Raw genomic sequence first — 21,329 nt, 5'->3', positions numbered from 1 at the left:
TAAGAAAGATTGGAAAATATTGGCCAATGCTTCCACTGACAAAGACAGATGGAATTAACTGAATACCTCAGCCACGTCCCCAGCTTCCATTTATTGTCCTGCAGTGGCCCCACTTCTCCTTTCACCACCTTTTTACATTTTAGATGAAGCTCTAGAAAATGTATGGATTCTTCACATATTACATACTAATTTCTTCACATATTTCCCTTTCACTTCTCTGATTTGCTTTCTCAACTCCCCTCTGAACCTTATCGGTATGTCTAATCAACTTGTTCGGGTGTGTTATGACATTCTTCTGGAGTAAGTGGAATTTGAACCTGGGCCTTCTAGCTCAAAAGGGACATTTCTACTGTGCCACAAGGGCTCTCCTGAACCTTTGATACTTAGCCCAGTTTTTAATCTACCTGACGCCTGTCATAAATACGCTTTTCTGTGTCACCTAAATCTCTATCCCTTCTATCATTCAGGAGCTCTAGTTTTCCTTATCCTGCCATTTCATATTTTTTTAAATAAAACTTCATTGTACCCAAACTAACTCTTCTTTAAAAGGTAGTCAACTGTTCAGATAAAAGTTAGTTTACAAACCAGTTTTTAATTTATCTGGGTCAGATCTATTTTTCCCCCCAATTAATTATTCTTACTCTGAACTAGTATGCCTTTTTCCATAGTTAACCTAACCCCTAAAATGATCATTATCCTCCAAATCTTTCCTTGAGCAACTTGACTCATCTCATTTCTAAGAATCAGGTCCAGTAATGCCTCTTTCTTGTTTGACTTGAAACATACCGCTGTGAAAAATTCTCTTACACACACATTGCATGAGCATGATCCCAGATCATACTTACAAAATTAAAAAACCCCATTATTAGTCCTCTAAGTCTTGCACTTTTTTGCAATTTCCCTACAAATTTGTTCCTTTAACATATTTTCCAATTGGTGACCTCTCAACTACACACAGAGTCATGTACATTTTGGACATGTTTTGACCCTGATGTCAAGGCTAGATTGTGTCTTTGACTTTTTTGACTGCAACATTCTCCTTAATTAAGACTGGATGGACAACAAATATTGGTCTCATTAGCAATGTGAAATCCCACAGAAGATTTTTTTTTTAAAAGGAGCACCTTGCCTACACTCATCCAAATCCAGACTCAAGACATAACATCAGACAGGCCAAGAGGAGAAGGACAAAAAAAACCCCAAGCTTAAATGATTGTGAAACTGCACTAATAAAGGACAGGACACAACTGTGAAAAAAGGATGGTAAAATAAATAGCCATAATGGCCTCAATTTTATTGCAAGTGTGCATCAAAATAACAGCTAAAATGCAGATTTCCAATGTAAAAAAAAAGAAATTTGTGAACGATATATGTCCAACTTATTTATGTAAATTATGAACAAGCTAAAAAAGAAGTCAACCCCAAACTGTTGGTGCAAAATTACCTGAATTTTTTTTTTAAACAGCAATATATTTTTGCATTTCTCCTCAGTGAGAAATAAATGAACTTTCTGCTTTACGGTTTCAATGCACTAAAAATTGAAAAGCTTGCACAATTGCATTCTTTTTTCGAAGATGTTGTGTCTGATGCATATAATGTTGATTTGACGTCTTTACAATTTAATCTTCATGATTAAGGAGGACCCTAATCAAAGATTACACAGAACTTCCATTAGATCTGACTGCCTACTCATTTTTTAAAAACATTCCAGCAAGTAATGAGCTTTTGAGGAAATTCTGTAATAATGTGACAACAGAAAGACCTGCCATTTCAGGCCATTTCCTTTAAAAAAAATTAGACCCAAGATAAAATGAAGCATGTAGTACCTTATCTAAAAAAGACAAACAATAATGCATTTTTGGATCTGCAATTCTCATGGCCATCATTTTGTACAAACAAGTTTGTTATTTGAAGTAATTTTTAAAATCCAAAACAATAGCCAAACAAAATCAATGCAATAATTGCAACAGTTTGCCAAGTCAACTCTTTTACCTTGTATTCCAACCGTAGTAATGTACTAAGTAGACAACCTCTCCATCATCAACTTCAGAGTCTCTAATATTGGCTTCATAGATTTTCTGATTCTTTCCACGTCCATATTTTACTTTAACCTTGGTTCCAGAAGGAAATCTTTCAAATTCATCATCACCACCTTCCTCCTCCTCCTCTTCCTCCTCCTCCTCCTCCTCCTCATCTTCTTCTTCCTCCTCTTTATTTTCATTCTCTTCCCTTTTTAATGGTAACATCCAGCAAAAAAGAAAAAATACTAAATAATACAAATTAAGAGACATGGCACAGCTTTTCAAAAATTCGAGAAATCAAGTTTAACGTGGAGCTTCTCTATAGTTACTAAATGTACCATCCTAACTTGCATACTGAGCCATTTGGATCAGAAAGTGTCTCAGCTTCATCAAGGATGTGTGCAATGCAACAGATCTCATTCTCCTGTATATTTGTTTCTTAGAAAATGCAAATAAACAATGCCAAATTAGATGCACATGTAAGTGAGAACTATCATTTGTGGGACCTCACATATAAACTGGCTGCAACATCTGCTGGCATTAAAGAAATTCATGGCCTAATTGTCTTGGGACATTCTGAAGATGTGAAAAGTAGTCTAATCATTTAAATTTTGTCATCAGTAGACACCACTTTCTATATTTCCAGTTATTTTCAACAAGAATATCCATTCAGATCCAGAGAGATTCAAACAGGATATCTATTTTATGTTCTGTCATGCATAAATTCTCTGTAGTACTATTGTGTCCCAAACACTTTTCATAAACCATGCAGCTTGTTAAATTGTTTGTATATCTCATAGTTTTTATTTACAAATTATATGCAAAATTAAGAATGGTGTATAAATAAGGCTCTTGTTTTAAAAAACCATAAGAAAAACAAAGTACATACTTCTTTTGTATATCCTCGTGGTCCTCTTCTGCGTCATCATCACCTTCATCCTCTTCCTCAGAATCTTTTTCAGACTCTTCTTTCTTGATCTTTTCTGCTCTGTTTTTGGGTGTAGACACATTTTTCAACTGTCCTGTGTCTGCTTCCTTTCCCTGTTTCTTGGAATCCTCTTTAACTTCTTTGTTTTCATTATTAGCTTCTTCATTCATCTTTTCTTTTTTTGTTTCTTTGACTTCTTTTCTGACAGGTGTTGCATTTCTCCTCCGACCCTGAAGTAAGATAGTTTAGCTAAACTGAAACTCATAATTGAAATTAAAATAGCAGTGTATTTATGAAAATATATCCAGTTTTTTCTTCCAGGCGGGAACACTTTAACACAGTCTGGGCAAACATGATAACTCTGAGGCACATGCTTAGGAATTATTGAAAATGCATCCGGTTTACCTGTTACAAGCCATCCGTACATGTGTTTAACAATACGGAAACATTAACATTGAACTAGCAGATGTCAAGAACTTGAAAATGATTTTAAATCTCTACAAAATATGTTATCAAGAAACTGTGTTGCAAAATAGTCAATATTGTTTGGGAATAAATATGGCAGAAAATAACAGCATTTCACACAAATGCTGTCATAATATGTTAATATTAAGCTCCTCACTTCTTAAAAATATAAAATACTAGAAACACATTACAGTTTGTGGTGGTGTTAGACAGACAACATTGCTCATTACAAAAACAGATTCATCATCTTAGGGATTTATCATTCCCAAGAAGTGATTCAAAGATCAACTGCACAATAGTATGAAGTTGGGAGTTTCTGGCAGATGCAGGAAATCAAATGGATTGTCATTTCATCATTTTTCTTGTTGCAATTCTGTAGATTTTGTGAATTCAATCCTTTTCTACAACTACATTGTGGTAGAGTTCCTCCAGTAACCCAATGGGTAAAACCCACAAGCATTTATTTTGACAGATATTATTAACAGAAATACTGAATAGTGATCAGAAGATGAACCATCAAAACAACATTTTTTTTCACTAATTTCTTCAGTTGTTATGAAATGAGGATAGAAAATTGAAAATCCACTGTGCCATTCATACACAACTCTATTTCAAAGATTGCCTATCAGGTCTCCAGATTACAGCTCTTTATTCAGCCACTAGGTGGTGTGGAAGTATCCAGTTCTCAGAACAATTCATCCATTTGTTTGCCAATTTTAAAAGGATTAACAAATCTTGATCTCCTTCCCTGATGCCATTTGGAATTTATCTTTGTGTACAGAATATTGTCAATAGAATGCACATTATGGTTTTTTATTGTAAATAAACAAATATGTAAATAAACAAATTCTACAACAGTTCCCACAATGTGGTTTGAACTATTTAAAAGACTTGACATAATCTATGCACTGTTTCTCCTTTGGAGACTGATCAGATTAAATCCATGATCAGAAAAACAGCTAGAGACTTTTTTTTAACCCAGTAGTTTCTCAAGAGGTATTGCTGGCAAAACCATATTTACTGCCCTTCCCTAACTGCCCATGAATTGAGCAATACCAGGTCATTTCAGAGGTCAACAAAGAGGCAACCATCGCTGTGGATCTAGAATCAACTGCAGACCAGATCAAATGGGTTTTAATGACAATAGTTTAATAAATTTTACGAAGATTAGTGTTACATTCTAGATTTGTTAAGTGAATTTAAATTCTGCCAGTGGGATTTAAACCTATGTCCTAGTTTTAGACTCTAAATTATGAATCCAGTGATACGGTCACTATCCCCCAGCCTTCACTTAAATCTAGATCACAATAAACAATTTCACACAATTCACAACAATACTATGATATTTTCAGGTAAAATGTTAAAAGTGTGCAGCAACATCATTGCGATCTTTACTTGAAACTGTAAATTAGGCTGGTGATGACTCTGAAGCAGTCTATGCTGCTGCTGCTTTGAAAATCGCAAAGAAAATTCAATGTTTTACTTTCACAATGTTCTCACAGCATCACTGCAATTAGTTTCAAGATAGAGAATTACTTACTCTTGGAGATCGTACTTCTTTTTCCTCTTTCTCATTTTCAGAGTCATCACTTTTTTCATCATCTAATGTAGTAGATGCCTGTTTTGGATCACATGTACCATTCTTTTCATCTATCTCCACTGGTTTTCCAATAGCTTCTATATGATGAATAGTCCTGAAGCGAAGGTCAGCTGCACGGCAGTATTCCTCAAATCCATACAAATACCTAAGATGCAGAGAAAACCAAATAGCAGATATCTGATGTCGCCATTCAATATTCAAATTGTACAAAAAAACTGGCAGGGAGTCAAAAATAATGCTTAAATTGTTTTAGGAACAAAGAAAAATCACAGTACCATCTCAACTAGCTCTGCAACACAACTCTTCTTCAGTTTTTTTTTACAAGTCTAAGTATTCCTGAAAATCTGGGACAATGAAGGAATCCTTGCTGATCTCAGGGATGCTGCCATTGCCACCATTTTCAAGAAAGACGAAGTGGACTGTGAGAACTGCTAAGAAATTTATCTACTCTCCATCGCTGGGAAGATCATCACCAAATCCTCGCTAAGCAGCTTCTCTCAGTCTCTTAAGAAATTCTTCTGGAAAGCCTGTGTGATTTCCCACCAAATTGTGAAACAATGGGCATGATTTTCATCACTTGATAATTAAAAGAGAAATGCTAGTGACCACATGAACAGATAGGGAACAGATGGATACAGACCACGTGTAGATGGGATTAGGTTAGAATGGAATCAAGGTCAGTATTGAAAGGCCTGTTCCGGTGCTGTACTGTTTTATGCTTATATGACTCTTTCAAACATCAACTATTCTTTATGGCCTTCAATGACTCAGTCAATTTGGAAGTGCTACAGAAGACACTCTCAAAAGCTGTTGTCCATAGAAATTCATCAATATGCTCTGTGTCCTCTACAACAAAATATTGATGACTGCCCTCACCATTGATAATACGTCAGAATATTTTAAGGCCAAGGCAGGAGTCAAGCAGAGATATATTATCACCCCATTTTTTCCTGTCTTCGTTGCCACCATTCTTCATCTTGCCACGGGCAAGCTTTCCAGCAGTGTGCTCAATATCTACAGGATGCACAGTAAACTTTTCAACCTCAACCAATTGCAATCCAAGAAAGGATATAATGATGAAACCCTATAAGACACTGGTGAGGCCACACTGGAATACTGTGTGCAGTTCTGATCACTACGTAACAGGAAGAACATAACTGCTCTGGAGAGAGTGCAGTCAAGATTTCGTAGAATGTTGCCAGAGCTGAAGAATTGTAGCTATGAGGAGAGATTGGGGAGGTTGGCATTGTTTTGTTTGGAACAGAAAATCTGAGGAGTGACATGATGGAGATATACAAAATTGTGAGGGGTAGACGAAGAGTAGACAGAATGAACCTTGTCCCTTGGATGAGAGTTTGAAAACAGGGGTCATAGATTCAAGCAAAGTGGCAGAAGAACGAGAGGTGACATAAGGAAAAACTTTTGTGCAAAGCGAGTGGTGGGTGTTTGGAATTCTCTGCCTGAGTTGGTGGGGGAGGCAGATACCCTAAACTCTTTTTGAAGTACCTGGATTTTCACCTTAGGTGCTGTAAGCTGCAGGGTTCTAGGCCATGTGCAGGAAGACATGATTAGAAAGGGCATTTGGGTATCTTTGGGTCAGCATAATCAGTGATGTATCATTTCTATGGTTCTAAGCAAAAAGCATTAATATAATTAGAACTTTATTATGCAGGAGAATCTTCACACCTTGCTTAATGCCTTCACAGAAGTGTAATGAGGAATTTGTCTCAGCCTTAACTTCAAGAAGATTCAAATCCTTTACTAACCTGTCCCAGGGCAACTTCAGGCCCATCTCTCCATTAAGATCAATGGAGAAATCGTTCCAATTGTGCAACATTTCTCTTAATTGGGAACCACCTCTCATCTAAGGCTGACATCAATGTGGAAATCCAACACCACATTCAATACAGAAGCACCACCATCACACACCTAAAGATGGAAGTTTTCAAGGATTGGGACATCTGTACTGATAACTTGCACATCAGGCAGTCATCCTTACACATTTTCTAAATGGTCCCAAAACTTGGAATATGTCACCTCAAGGCTCTGAAGAAGTATCATCAATGATATTTGAGAAAGATTCTCTACATTAGCTAAGAGGACACGTGTATTAATATCAGCACTTCAAATGAGCCATCAGCACCAACATCAAGGCCATGATCACCCAAAACCAGCCTGAGGGCTGACTGGCAAAGCATATCTTCTTTGCTCAGTTCAAGGCATTAACGAGAGGACGAAGAAGGAGCACTTCAAAGAGTCGTTGAAGGCTGCCTCAAGACAATCAACATTGAGAGCAATGTCCGTGAAACTCTTGCTCAGAAGGAACTGACTTGCAGGACCTTCCTGTATGAAGGGATACAATTTTTTGATGACATTTATTGGTCAGAGGAAGTACAGAAAAGGAAACTGAGAAAGCAATGCCAGTGATCTCAAAGTCAAGGACTAATTTCACCTCCCCAGAAACAGTAAATCTGTGGTTGGAGATGTGGCATTAAGATTGGGCTCAGTCAAGCAAGAACCCACAGAACCAGGGCCATGGAATTTTCTAGGTGGACAATCATTCATTAGCAAGTGATTGCCAGTGATGACAGAGTGAATTAAAAATTATCTTTCACTCTAAGATTCTATCGTATTAATTCAGTCAAAGATGGTCATCTATATGAACTTTGTATATTTTACATCCAACGTAAGAAACATACGCACAAATATTCTCAGAATTGTATTTTTAAAAATATATGGGAGAAGTTTTAAAAACTAGCAAATCTGAATAAATGACGACTTTTAAAAAAAAAGTTCTTATTTGAAAGGTTACAGCAGATTGTGATGAAATTCAGATCTATCAAGAGCAGATTCAGGGAAACAAAAAGCCCTTATTGGAAATATTGCAGCACATTTAGAGGTAACTCTTGAGAAGGCCTGGATCTCAAAGATTGAGGTATTTTATTGTATTGTATCTGATAAGATCAATTGCTTTTCTGATTGAAGAATTCCAGGAGAGAAGAATTAACTGTCACCACTTGTTTTACCATGCTGATCCCAATGTCTTCGCAGAATAGTGTACTTGAAATTTGAACAAATAAAATTTTACTTAGTTTCATCAGCAACTTTAAAAAGAATAATACTCTAAACAGATGCCTTGAATGTGCTTGCACAATGCACTGTATTTTCTCCCATTTAAGTTAATGGTAAAACTGAGAAATAAGATCTCAACTGGTGGAAATAAAATGTTAAGAGAATTTACAAGGTCATCAGATTGGAGAATATTATGAAGATATGGAGGCAGAATGTTATGGGAAAACTTTACAATTGAGGATGAGAGTTTTGATATTGTTTGAAGCCCTCTATTCCTTTATATTCCTCTCATAGCATCAAACAGTTTCAGTGACTGATTGTGATTGCTCCCTTGAACTTTCAACACAGTTACCACAGAATCCTCCTTCAATGCTCCTTGTCCATTGTCCAATTGTGAAACTGCTCTTATTTGGTTCAAATTTTTACACTTGCAGGGCAGCACAGTGGCTCAGTAGTTAGCACTGCTACCTCACAGCACCAGGGACGCAGATTGGATTCCAGCCTCAGGCGACTGTCTGTGTGGAGTTTGCATATCATCCGAGTGTCTGTGTGGGTTTCCTCCAGGTGCTCTGGTTTCCTATCACAGTCCAAAAAGATGTGCAAACCAGGTGAATCGGCCATTCTAAAATGCCCATAGGTGCATTAATCAGGGGTAAATATAATGGGTCTGGGTGGATTGCTCTTCGGAGGGTCAGTATGGACTTGTTGGGCCTCAGGGCCTGTTTCCACACTGTAGGGTATCTAATCTAAAAAGCACCTTCATCCCCTTTACTTGCCATACTTTTTCATGGATTTCAAGAATCCGAACTTGGTCTTCACTGGTTGCCCATTTATATGTTATCCATTGGCTACATCATCCAAAGAAATTATATTAGCTTTTACAGGGATGCAGACAGCACGGCCTCAGTTGTCTCAACTTACTCAATTTCTCTGCACTTCTGGATGGCTTTTCTGACATTGAGTTTACACCTGCTATCTAAGCTTGTGTATTTCTGGAACCCTCATTCATACCTTTGTCATTTTCAAACTGCCTTGTGAATGCTTAGCTGGCTGACCTCTCACTCTCCTCCCACTACAAATATCAGCTCATCCAAAACCATACATCCCCATCCAAAGTAACATTTGCCCATCACTAGCTTTCACTGGTCTATGTTAGCTCAAGGTTCAACATTTTAAATTTAATATTTTCACATGTATGCTTTGGGTCTGCCCTGATTGCATCCTTATACTCATTTCAAAACCGCCTCTACCTCCTACTCCATTCTTCCGTACTCTTGTGCATTTAAAGGCTACCAAAGCATCTCAATAATTGTTTTTTGCTGCTGAGGTTCTGCTCTTTTGCATTAACTTCCTAAATCACCTCTCTCTCTCTCGGTCTCCTTTTCAGATGTTCTGTAAAATCCATCTCATTGGCCAAGGTTTCATCCTTTGGCCTCTTCCTGTGTTGGCAATTAGAGTTTCATATTAGATGAGATTAGATTACTTAGATTACTTACAGTGTGGAAACAGGCCCTTCAGCCCAACAAGTCCACAACGACCCGCAACCCACCCATTCCCCTACATTTACCCCCCTACCTAACACTACGTGTAATTAAGCATGGCCAATTCACCTGACCTGCACATCTTTGGACTGTGGGAGGAAACCGGAGCACCCGTAGGAAACCCACGCAGACACAGGGAGAATGTGCAAACTCCACACAGTCTGTCGCCTGAGTCGGGAATTGAACCCAGGTGTCTGGCACTGTGAGGCAGCAGTGCTAACCACGGTGCCACCGTGCCGCCCACCTTGGACAAATTCAGGAGCGTCGTAACTCATATTTGATTCCCTGCAGCACTAAGGTCAAGGAAAAACAAATGTCTTGATGGAGTAAGATGCAAAACCAGAGCTTTCTGGGTTAGAAACACAAAAAAGAGTAGACCCTTCAAGCCTGCTCTACCATTCAACACAATCATTAGGGATCATCCAACTTAGAACCCTATTCCATCTTTCTCCCCATACACTCGAATCTTTTTAGCCCTAACTACAACTAACTCCTTCTGCAAAATATTCCATGTTTCAGCCTTAAAATGCTTTTTGTGGCAGAGATTTCCAGAGGCTCACGAGTCTCTGGAAAATAAATGTCTCCTCATCTTAGTCTAAAATAGACCATCCCAATCATTATACTGTGATGTTTCACAGCTAGTTAATGAGGTGTGCAAAAAGAAATGTCAGCGACAACAGCAACAAGAGGTTCCAACCTAATGTGAATTAGGACGTGATCAGGTTAAATGAATAATTTTCTGGAGATAACAAAATAAATCCACTGGTCAGATACAAGATAGGAAAGTGACCGCAGGTTCTAGCAGAGTATCTGTACTGTATCAGAGAAAGACTGTACCTAGGGATGTAGCCCAGGACTTCTTGCAAATCAGGATGTAGATGCAGTTAAAGGAGAAAAACACAAATACTGAGCCATAGAAGAATGCTTCAATTTTGCTGACATTAAGTTCCGTTCAACATGGCTTTTCTAGGATTTGATGTTATTTAGGCAACTGAAGATAGAGGTAAAAGCCAAGGGTTTGATCAAAGAGGCAGGAAGACACGGGCAACTTCCTTTGCTGTGATTATAGAAGCAATAATTAATTTGAATCATGTCAATGAATAACAAATGGCGAACATCAGGAGAGAAACGACCGATACAAAAAGTGGACTAGAGGACAGTCATAAAATGGAGGAAAGGGAAAGAAGGTAAAAGGAAGGAAAGAAGGGGGAAAAAGGGAAGGTGTGGACAATGATCTCAGTGATAAGGGTTCAGTGATCTGAGTGCAATTTCAGTCTCTTCAATGCTGTGGAAACCCAAATTGAAGACATCAAACTAATTGTTATTGGGCATTCCAGAATAAAGAAAGAAATTGGAAATTGGGGGAATACTATTTTTAGTCGATAAAAAAACAAGAGAAAAAAGAAGTCAAGCACAAGAAATATCATAAGAAGGGAAACTGCAAAGACAGATTAAGATTTAAAATGTACATACTGGTGAGCCAAAAGTCAAAATGATAGGCTGTTGAAAATGCAAATAGAAAGTCTAATTCAAGTATATGCCTCAAAATGCGTAAGGCTTGCGCTCTGTTGTTTTTTTTAATTTTTATTCCATTGGTACCATTGGCATTGGTCCATTAAATACTCAGCCTGTACTAGGGAAAGACAGGCATTTCAAACAGTGAACAGCTATCACTGAACTATACATCACAAGAGAATCCTAATGCCTCCATTATCACTGTTTCCATCTCATTTACCTTGATGTGGTACTGCATCACACTTAAAAATTACACATCATCAAGGTCAAAGTTCAAACTGAACCTAGGAAAACAGCAGAAAATGTGGAAGCTGACCTAAACACAAACAGATCTACAGCTCCATTTGTATGCTACCCAATTAGAACATTCTACTCATCCAAAAAAAAATCAGTTCTTAACACCAGATGCAATTGAATTTCAGGTGTTTTAAATCAATTGGAGAAGATGATTTTTATCTACTTTCAGGTCCTACACCTCCATACTTAAAAGGGAAGCCATGGCCAGGACAAAAGAAGTTGATAATTTCATGATGACTAAGTGTTGCATGTGAAGGGAATAAATGCGTAACATGTTGGATGGAGTGTCAATCAGGCTGTATTGTCCAGGATGGTACTGAGCTACTGGAGTGTTTTTGGACAGAGTCATCCAGGCAAATGCGTACCAAGACACAGATAGCTCTATGGCACAGGAGAGTCCAAAAATACAATAAAACAATATCCCTTACACCAATCAAAACGAATAGGAATTTCCACAAACTTGATACATCATGATGCAAAGAAACCAGTGGTACTTCCAGTGTGCTCTCAGAAAATTTCTAAGCTTGTGCATTTTCAAAACAAGATTCCATACCAGGCTCATTATCCAAAAGAGAAGCTACGCCAATCAATTCAAGTAAAGGGCAAACGTTGAAATTACCATTGGCTTTTACTTTAGGTAGAATTATTTATTATATTCAAATTGATAGGCCTGTCAGGAGCAAATCAAGGTAAGAGCTAAGCCAGAGACTCATTAGGACTGCTAGCAGCAAGGTGCTATATCAAAATTAATATTTAGAGTGCATATAATGTTTATATTGCAGATTAGCATTGCAGACACCACTTGTCACATCTTCTATATTCCCAAAATGGACATTTTTGGCTACAGCTACAGATAAATCTAAGTTGTTGCTTTTGTTCACTTGTTCATTCACTGGTGTTCCTACAAAGTAAAGCTGGTTATATTGAAAGATCTTCTGTTATAAAAATTCATTTTCTAGATATGGGTTTCAATGGTAGGGATGGCATTTTTGCCGATATCGTTAAGCAAGTCGTGGTGGCTGTTCTTTTTGAACACTGCTGTTCTTGTGAAGGTGTTCCCATAGTGCTACCAAGTGTGTCTTGGGATTTTGACATCGCAAAAATTATGGAAAAGAGATATATGTATCCAAGTCAGGATGGCAAAGAACTTGGGAGTAAGTAGTGTTTCCATGCACCTGTTGCTGTGGTCCTTTCAGCTGGTGGAGGTCACAGGTTTCTACTGCGAAGTTTTAGCCGGTTGCTTCAGTGTATCATACAAATAGTACACAATAGACTACATGAGACTAACTGAATATAAGGTGGATGCTTACACTAATAGATGGAGTTGGTCAAGCAGCCAGCTTTGTCCTCACCTTCAACAATGTCAAGTTTCCTGTTTGTTGCTTTAGATCTAATTATCCTGGCAAAAGGAGAATATTCCTGACTTGTGCCTTGCTGATGATAGAGGGGCTTTGGGCAGGAGTAAGGAAGTGAGTCACAGCATGGTCCTTCAACTTGCATCAACAGTCTTGGCATTGAAATACTTAGTGCAGTTTGATCAAAGATAACCCCCAGGAAGTTGATGATGCGATTCAATGATGATAATGCTACTGAATTTCGTTGTAAGGTGAGTAGGTTCTCTCTTGTTAGAGATGACCATTTCCTGGAATGAATGCTATTTGCCACGTAACAGCACAAACCTGGATGTTATCCAAGTTGTTATATAGAGGCATATGAAGCTATATTATCCAAGGAATTGCAAAAAGAGATGCATCTGATGAAAACAACAGTCAGCCACATGTTGGCCATGACCAAGATAAAGAGAATGATGAAATTGCTGGAGTTGCTGGGTCTAGGACATTGACCTCAGGACTACTGCAAACATGTTCTGAGGCCAAGAAGATTGACTTCCAACAACTAAAACCATCTTCCTTTGTGCCAAGTATGTCTCCAGTCACTAAGAGAATTCTCCCCTCTGACTACCATGGTCATAGATTTTTTGGGGGCTCCTCCTTGATGTTACACTTAGTCAAATGCTGCCTTGGTGTCAAGAGCATTCGCGCCTCATGTCTAGAATTCAGCTCTTGTGTCCATGTTTGGGCCAAGGCTGTGAAGAGGTCTGGAACTGAATAGTCCTGGTGGAACCCAGAAAGAACATCAGTTAGCAGACCATTGATGAGTAAATGCCATCTGAATATGCTGTTGACAATTCCTACCGTTATTTTGCTGATGATCGGGAGTAGGCTAACAGGGCAGTAATTGGCCGGGTTGGATTTGTCCTGCTTTTTGTGGACAGGACATACCTGGGCAATTTCCACACTGTCGGGTAGATGCCAGTGTTGTAGCTGTACTGGAACAGCTTAGCTAGGGGTGCGGCTAGTTCTGGAGTACAAGTTTTCAGCACTATAGCCGGGATGTTGTCAGGGCCCATGGCCTTTGTTGTGTCCAGTGCACTAAGCCGTTTCTTGATGTCACGTGCAGTGAATCGAATTGGCTGAAGACTGGCATCTGTGATGGTAGGGACCTCAGGAGGAGGTTGAGAAGGATCATCCACTTGGCACTTCTGTCTGAAGATGGTTGGAAACACTTCAGGCTGTAAAGCGCTTTGGGACATCTGGAGACATAAAAGATGCTATATAAATGCACATTGTTTCTCATAAAATGTTTCGCATTTATAGACAATGCCATGGTCTAGTTATTCAACTTCCTTTTTAAGCTAAGGAAGATGCCCTGGGTTCAATACAAATTGGTGAGTAAAAGCACATTTTTGAATCATAGTGAGCAAGGTTTGACCCACTGGAGTATCTTGATAAACTAAATACAAGACAAAAATCTTGACTAGAAGAAAGAGATTACTCTTGTGTTCTTACTTTCTTTTCCTTTTATATACCTGTATTATTTCATATCAGCACAATAAAAAAAGTCAGCCAGTAGCAGGCAGCAGAATCTTGAGTATAGAACAGTTTCACACGGCAATCCTAGCACATTTAGAAAATACCTTTGTCCTGTGTTAACCTTTCATCAGGTAAGACAGTTGCCTCAAGCGACTATATACACATTTCTGTTAACAAAAACCCACGGAGAATCACACCAGTTATTGTACTTACCCCTTATCAGCACTCAGTCTGGTGACACTTTTCTTAAAACAGATTCTTGGAATTATATATACAAGTTTGTGGAATCAGGAAAGTTACCTGGTCATTTACCTCTTCAGTCTGTCCTGGCCACACAGAGAAATGGAAAGGATTTACACATTCCATATTAACAAGTTGCAACTAAGAAATTGAGAAAATGTTTGAGAATCTGCAACTTGTGGTTTGGGTCATGTTGTTCAGTGATAAATGGAGATAGTGCGTTTTATTTTGAACAGAATCCAAATGAATAAAGTTCTGAATAACTCTGTTTTTCAGAATATTAGTACATTGCAAAATAGATTATAGTAGCACGAGTTTCTTCTGAATTACAATACTTGCTTCAAACATCTGTAACCATGCCTACCCTATTCATGGAAATGCCACGAAAGAGGATTGAAGGAGAAATACAAACATGAAGGTGTGAAAATTCACTGTCTTCCCAAGAAGATTTTAAAATGAATTATAGCGGTCATACACCATATAAACAATAAAAAAAGCCAACAAGCAAATTGAATATAAATATTCTGTATATATCAAAACTACTTACTTCTTATAAGCAGTTTTTACATTGTAAGAGGCAGCAGAGTTCAGAATTGGAATGCCAAGGTCCATGTATATTTGTTTCCACACAGAACCACTGTCAATCTACATAAAGCAGAATTTAGTAACTATATTTCAGATAGACAACAGGAAAAAAAAGCAACAATTTAAAATTCCTCATTAATGGAATTCTGTTTAGGTTTACAGTTACAGGAACAGAGTTAACACAATCAATTCTAATAAATTAAGAATAATTTGTCACATTGCTTTAATCATGAATTGAGAATTTCAAGTTATAAAATTGCATGTGTAACTCTGTTGAAAGATTTTAAAGAGCGGTGGGAACTTTAGAAAGGCTGTTAAAATAATGTGTGTCATTAAGTAATTTACACATAAAATTGAGTTTTAAATATATACAACTACCAAAAATGTCCCACAGACACACATCAGTCATGGGTTAATACAACGACATACATTGATTGCAGCTCTAAACATTCCACCTAACTTTCACTTAAATGTTATCTAATTAACATGAGAAATTTTAATGTATTTAAATTTATTTCATATGCACAATTTCAATACTGTAGTGCAATAAGATTTGCATGCCATATTTTGCTGAAAGCAAAAAGCAGTGATGTCAATTAATTTAGGAATGCAAGTACAGCCAATTATAGGACAGGAGAAAATATTCAGAGTATTTTGGCAATTCAAGACTATACAGCTACAATGAAACAATCACTGAAGCATAAATATTTATTTAAACAGCTTTTTGATGCATGTCCCTTTGTGCTCATCTCACATACGATTTGTAATGCATGAAAAAGTTGGAAAGTTTCAGTACTTCACAAATTCCAGTCTTAGGTCAGTTAGTTTAAATTTATTTTATGCCAATTGCTTCTCTAGCTGAATACAAAAGCATCACCAAAACATGAAAAGGGAGCTCTGATTATTCTTGATAGTTTGTACTGAATCAGTTCAATCGCTGCAAAATAGTTATGAGAAAACACCACAAATACGTTATTGTAGAGTGTGATTCAAATTAGTTGATAAGAGATATTGTAATGTCACACATCTCAGCTGTTACTTTCAAAAATATGTTCCTAAACTGTTCGATTAAACAACGGACACAAGGGCAAGAAAGGGCCTGTGTTTTATCCCATAAGCTAAGTTTCTTAGCAAGGGACTCTGTTAAATCTCAAAATTATGAGGTATAGATATTCTGTAAGGTTGCATTTCAATTCATTGAAGTGCTCACCTGATGCTTGAGATTCAGTTAGTCCCCACTTTAAGTTGGCTCATATAGTGCTGTTCTGAGTTAGGGCTGGTGGATTTTTGGAGATGGAATTCTGGTCTCCTTCCCGTCAGAAAGATGTTGTGAAACTTGAAAGGGTTCAAAAAAGATTTACAAGGATGTCAAGATTTACAAGGATCTTGAGCTATTGGGAAAGGTTGAATAGGCTAGGGCTGTTTTTCCTGGAGTTTCGGAGGCTGAGAGGTTTATAAAATCATGAGAGGCATGAATAGAATAAATAGACAAAGTCTTTTCCCTGGGGTAAGGGAGTCCAGAACTCAAGGGCATAGGTTTAGGGTGAGAGGGGAAAGATATTAGCGAGTTGTCAAGATTTGTAGCTCAGGTGGAAGTTCTGGATGTAGGTTTGCTCGCTGAGCTGGAGGGTTCGTATTCAGACGTTTCGTCACCATACTAGGTAACATCATTCAGAGGCTCACTGAGGATGTTGCCTGGTATGGTGACAGGGCATCTGGGGACAAACCTTTCAGCTCAGCAAGCAATCCTACATCCAGGGGAAAGATATAAAAGAGACCAAAGGGGCAACTTTTTCATGCAGAGGGTGGTACATGTATGGAATGAGCTGCCAAAGAAAGTGGTGGAGGCTAGGACAATTGCAACATTTAAAAGACATCTGGGTGGGTATATGAATAGGAAGGATTTGGAGGGATATGGGCTGGGTGCTGGCAGGTGGGACTAGATTAGTTTGGGATATCTGGTCGGCATGAACAAGTTGGACTGAAGGGTCTGTTTCCGTGCTGTACATGTCTACGACTCTATAATGGGATTGGTATGTGTACCTAATGCCAAAAATATTTCTGTTTTAGTGCCATTTTGGCCAGGGCCATCCCAATGTCATCTTAATCAACTGGTAGCATTTTGATATGATCTAACAAGCTGACAAAGAAGGACAGACATTCAAGCCAGTTGTCTGAAGTGTCTCTGTAACAACTTAAATGTTCAACTCCTGTGGTAAAATGCTAACTATTTAGACATTACAGTATACAGTGCCACAGAATCCAAGTACTGAAACAAATACTTATGTGCCAATGGAAGGAAAAAAATGGAAAGGAAATGCACATTATTAAAACAATAGTCATAACTATTCATTCCTTAAACTCTGCTAGAATGAAAATATCTTTCACCACAATAACTATGTTTTCCTTTGGGAATTAACTTATGGAATAAAACTCAATAATATAAATCAAATGTAATTCTCAACTTACAGGATTCAAATCAGGCAAACTATGGAAGTAAAATAACTTCTACCTCATCAAAAGCTGACACAAGACCAGTTGAGCCACTTTCATTCAGGACATATTATTCAATCATGTCCATCTGTATGATCATAAATTTCCAACACAACTGAGGTTTCAAGGTACTTTCTAACAAACTTCCAATACAAAAAAAGTCATAAACATAGATATGGAACAGGCCCTTTGGCTCACCATTTCTATGCCAAGCAAGATGCATTCTAAATTAATTCCATCTACCCATACCAAGTCCACATCCCTCTATTCCCTGCCTATTCATATACCTGTGTAAAATGTTTAAAAAAAGATCATTAGGATCTTGAACTGTATTGCAGTGCTTCTTCTTTAAACATGGCTTTTATGAATGTCACACAGTGTTTGTGTAAAATGTGAACTGCAACTTCGAAAGGTTTATTTGTGCATGCTTTATACCATGAAATTGATACAAAACAAAACAGAACAGAACAACATCCACACAATTGTTCAACTGATAGAACGTTACTGTTCTTTGTAAATCTTTTCAAAACTGGTAAAGCCTAGTATCACCACCTTAAATACTGACTAGGACTCATCTGTCTGTCATTAAGATAGCACATTTAAGAAAACAACTGAATTATTCTGTTTAGAGCAGGGAAAGCAAGGAAAACATAACAGATGTGTGCACAGTTAATCAGGGTCCGATCTAAGCTGTTTCCACGAGCAGGGAGAAACAACACCCAGAAGACAAATATTTAAAGTAACCAACAAAAAAAAAGCGAAGGCAAAAATTATTGGGCAAGTTTCTACAGCCAATTATGATGAACAATAACTTTCAAAAACAAATTGGTTGAAAATTCAAAATGGTAAGAACTGCAGTGTTGAGGGATGAGTGCTGGAGTGGGACTAATTTTATAATCATCTGATAATTCAAAGCCATGACGACTGCCAGCAGGCACTATACCTGCCCCATGTAATATACATTCCCAACTGTCTCTTAGACACCAGGCCTGCAATAAGTCTCTTCCTGTCTATGATCTCTCGAGGTCCCATGGCCATTTTAGGCTTGGGATGTTCTTACTCACTCATTGCCAATTGTGCCAACAGCCTGGAGCAGCAGCCTGCACCCCGCTCTCCTCATACGATATAGGGAGGTAGGCGGAACATCTTGTCTCATCACCCTAGTTGGCTACCTATCCCTGATCTACCTAGAACTGCACACGTGAAACAGTGTCTATGCATGAAAAGATGAGAATGTGTTTACAAACTGTAATTTCTAGCTTAAATAACTCAGAATAATTTGGAACACAAAACCTTGGTATAAAATATACAATTTAAAAAAAAAACACCCAACTGATACTAAATGCAAAATATAAACTCATGACATTGCTCTGTTCCTGGAACTGAAGAAAATATCACTTTTCTATTACAGTATCTAAAAATGAGGGCAACTCACATTGTCACAGCCACCATGCCGATACACCAGTCTGAAAAGTTTGAACAAATTCAGATCCTTGTAGCCCAGTACAGGTGGTTTATTGATCGGTGTGCCTAAAAAACAAATTAACTAGTTACATTGCTCAAATACAAAGAAGCAACTTCACAATTAAGAAATTCATTCATGAATAGAATAAAACAAGGCTACACAGCAATATATGTAGGTTAATTGAATGGACAATGATCTGACAATGAAGCACAATGTGGGAAAGTACGAAATTATCCATTTTGGCAGTTAGAACAAAAAAAAGTTAAACAAATGGGGAGATTTCACAGAGCTGTGCAGAAGGATCTAGGTGTCCTTGTGCATCAGCTGTAAAATGTTATTCTGCAAGCACAGCAAGTGATTAGGAAAGGTAATAAGATATGTTATTTCGTGCAAGAGGAACTGAATACCACAGTCAGGAGGTATTGCTTCAATTACACAGGACGTTGGTGAAACCACATCTGGAGCATTATAAACAATATCGGTCTCCTTATTTAAAGACGTAAATGCATTGGAAGAAGTAAAGAATATTTACGAATACTCAAAATGGGTAGGTTGTCTTATAAAGGAAATGTTGGATGCATTAAGCTTGATTCCATTGGAGGTTAGAAAAGTGACAGGCGACATTATTGAAATATACTAGATCCTGAGTGGTCTTGACGAGGGATATTTCCTCTTGTGGGAGGATCGAGAACAAGGGTTAATGATTCCAAAATAAGAGTCACCCATTTAAGACAGGGATGCGGAGACTATTTCAAGAACAAAGTCACAGAGAGTTGAGTGTCTTCAGAACTTCCTTCCCCAAAGTAGTGGCAGCACAGTCCTTGTATATTTGTAAGGCAGAGGCAGACAGAATCTTGGTAGGTAAGGGATGAAAGGTGAAAGGGGAAGATGGGAATTTAGAGTAATAAGATCAACAATGACCTTATCGAATGGCAAAGGAGGCTTGAGGGTCCGAGTAGCCTTCCAATTCTATGTTTGTAAATTATCATCCAAAAGAAATACCTCTATCTTTGCACAATGCCAGAAGATTAAGCGGAAATCTGTATACCATCATGTCATACCAACATACCACTTTTACATTTTGTTGTTACAAGATTTCATTACATTTATTTGCATAAGCATCATTTCTCACAGAAAAAGGCCTGTGCAGCACTTCATAAGTTACTTTGTGGAGTCACACCTAATTTTGCAGGAAGAATGCAAAATACATTGTCACTTTTCTGCCTTTTACGTGATTAACTTATTTAGATGTCAGAAATATTTATATTCACAACAGACAACACAAATAGATCATATGCAATAACTCAAATACATATACATTATTGGTTAACACAGGCTGTAAAGGTAGATCGAAAGGTTTACGCATTTCAGTCATAGAGATGTACAGCATGGAAACAGACCCTTTGGTCTGACCTGTCCATGCTGACCAGATATCCCAACCCAATCTAGTCCCACCTGCCAGCACTTGGCCCATATCCCTCTAAACTCTTTCTATTCATATACCCATCCAGATGCCTTTTAAATGTTGCAAATGTACTAGCCACCACCATTTCGTCTAAAAGCTCATTCCATACACATACCACTCTCTGCATGAACAAGTCGCCTCTTAGGTCTCATTTATATCTTTCCCCTCTCACCCTAAACCTATGCCCTCTAGTTCTGGACTCCCCCACCCCACGGAAGAGACTTTTTGTCGATTTATCCTATCAAAATTTTATAAACCTCTATAAGGTCACCCCTTAGCCTCCGACGCTCCAGGGAAAACAGCCCTAGCCTTTGCAACCTCTCCCAATTGCTCGAATCCTCCAACCCTGGCAACATCCTTGTAAATCTTTCCTAAAGCCTTTCAACTTTCACAACATCTTTCCGATAGGAAAGAGACCAGGATTGCACACAATATTCCAACAGTGGCCTAACCAAAGTCCTGTACAGCCGCAACATGACCTCCCAACACCTGTACTCAACACCCTGACCAATAAAGAAAAGCACACCAAATGCCTTCTTCACTATCCTGTCTACCTGCGACTCCATATTCAAGGAGCTATGAACCTGCACTCCAAGGTCTTTGTTCAGCAACACTCCTGAGACCTTACCATTAAGGTGTACAAGTCCTGCGAAATGTGCGGCACTCACATTTCTCTAAATTAAACTCCATTTGCCACTTCTCAGCCCATTGGCCCATCTGATCAAGGTCCCAGGAGTTTAGAATTACATTTTGTCAGTGAATTTCTGCA

General features: G+C 38.1%; 1 protein-coding gene across 3 annotated transcripts in view; it reads right to left on the bottom strand.

Moving 5' to 3' along the window:
* The window catches only part of arid4a (AT-rich interactive domain 4A), a 147,282-nt gene that overhangs the window by 26,123 nt on the left and 99,830 nt on the right, over nucleotides 1-21,329 (bottom strand). For all 3 annotated transcript variants that reach the window (XM_072568818.1, XM_072568819.1, XM_072568821.1), the window contains 5 exons: nucleotides 19,066-19,160; nucleotides 15,100-15,197; nucleotides 4,955-5,159; nucleotides 2,911-3,179; nucleotides 1,993-2,229 (listed from right to left, as the gene is read on the bottom strand). In XM_072568818.1, coding sequence (XP_072424919.1) covers nucleotides 1,993-2,229; nucleotides 2,911-3,179; nucleotides 4,955-5,159; nucleotides 15,100-15,197; nucleotides 19,066-19,160 — 904 coding nt within the window. The remainder of the gene's footprint in view (nucleotides 1-1,992; nucleotides 2,230-2,910; nucleotides 3,180-4,954; nucleotides 5,160-15,099; nucleotides 15,198-19,065; nucleotides 19,161-21,329) is intronic.

Source organism: Chiloscyllium punctatum, chromosome 4 (genome assembly GCF_047496795.1).
Source record: "Chiloscyllium punctatum isolate Juve2018m chromosome 4, sChiPun1.3, whole genome shotgun sequence".
In the NCBI taxonomy this organism is placed as follows: Eukaryota; Metazoa; Chordata; class Chondrichthyes; order Orectolobiformes; family Hemiscylliidae; genus Chiloscyllium; species Chiloscyllium punctatum.
The sequence above is the reverse complement of the archived record's forward strand: the minus strand, read 5'-3'. Positions and strand labels throughout refer to the sequence as shown.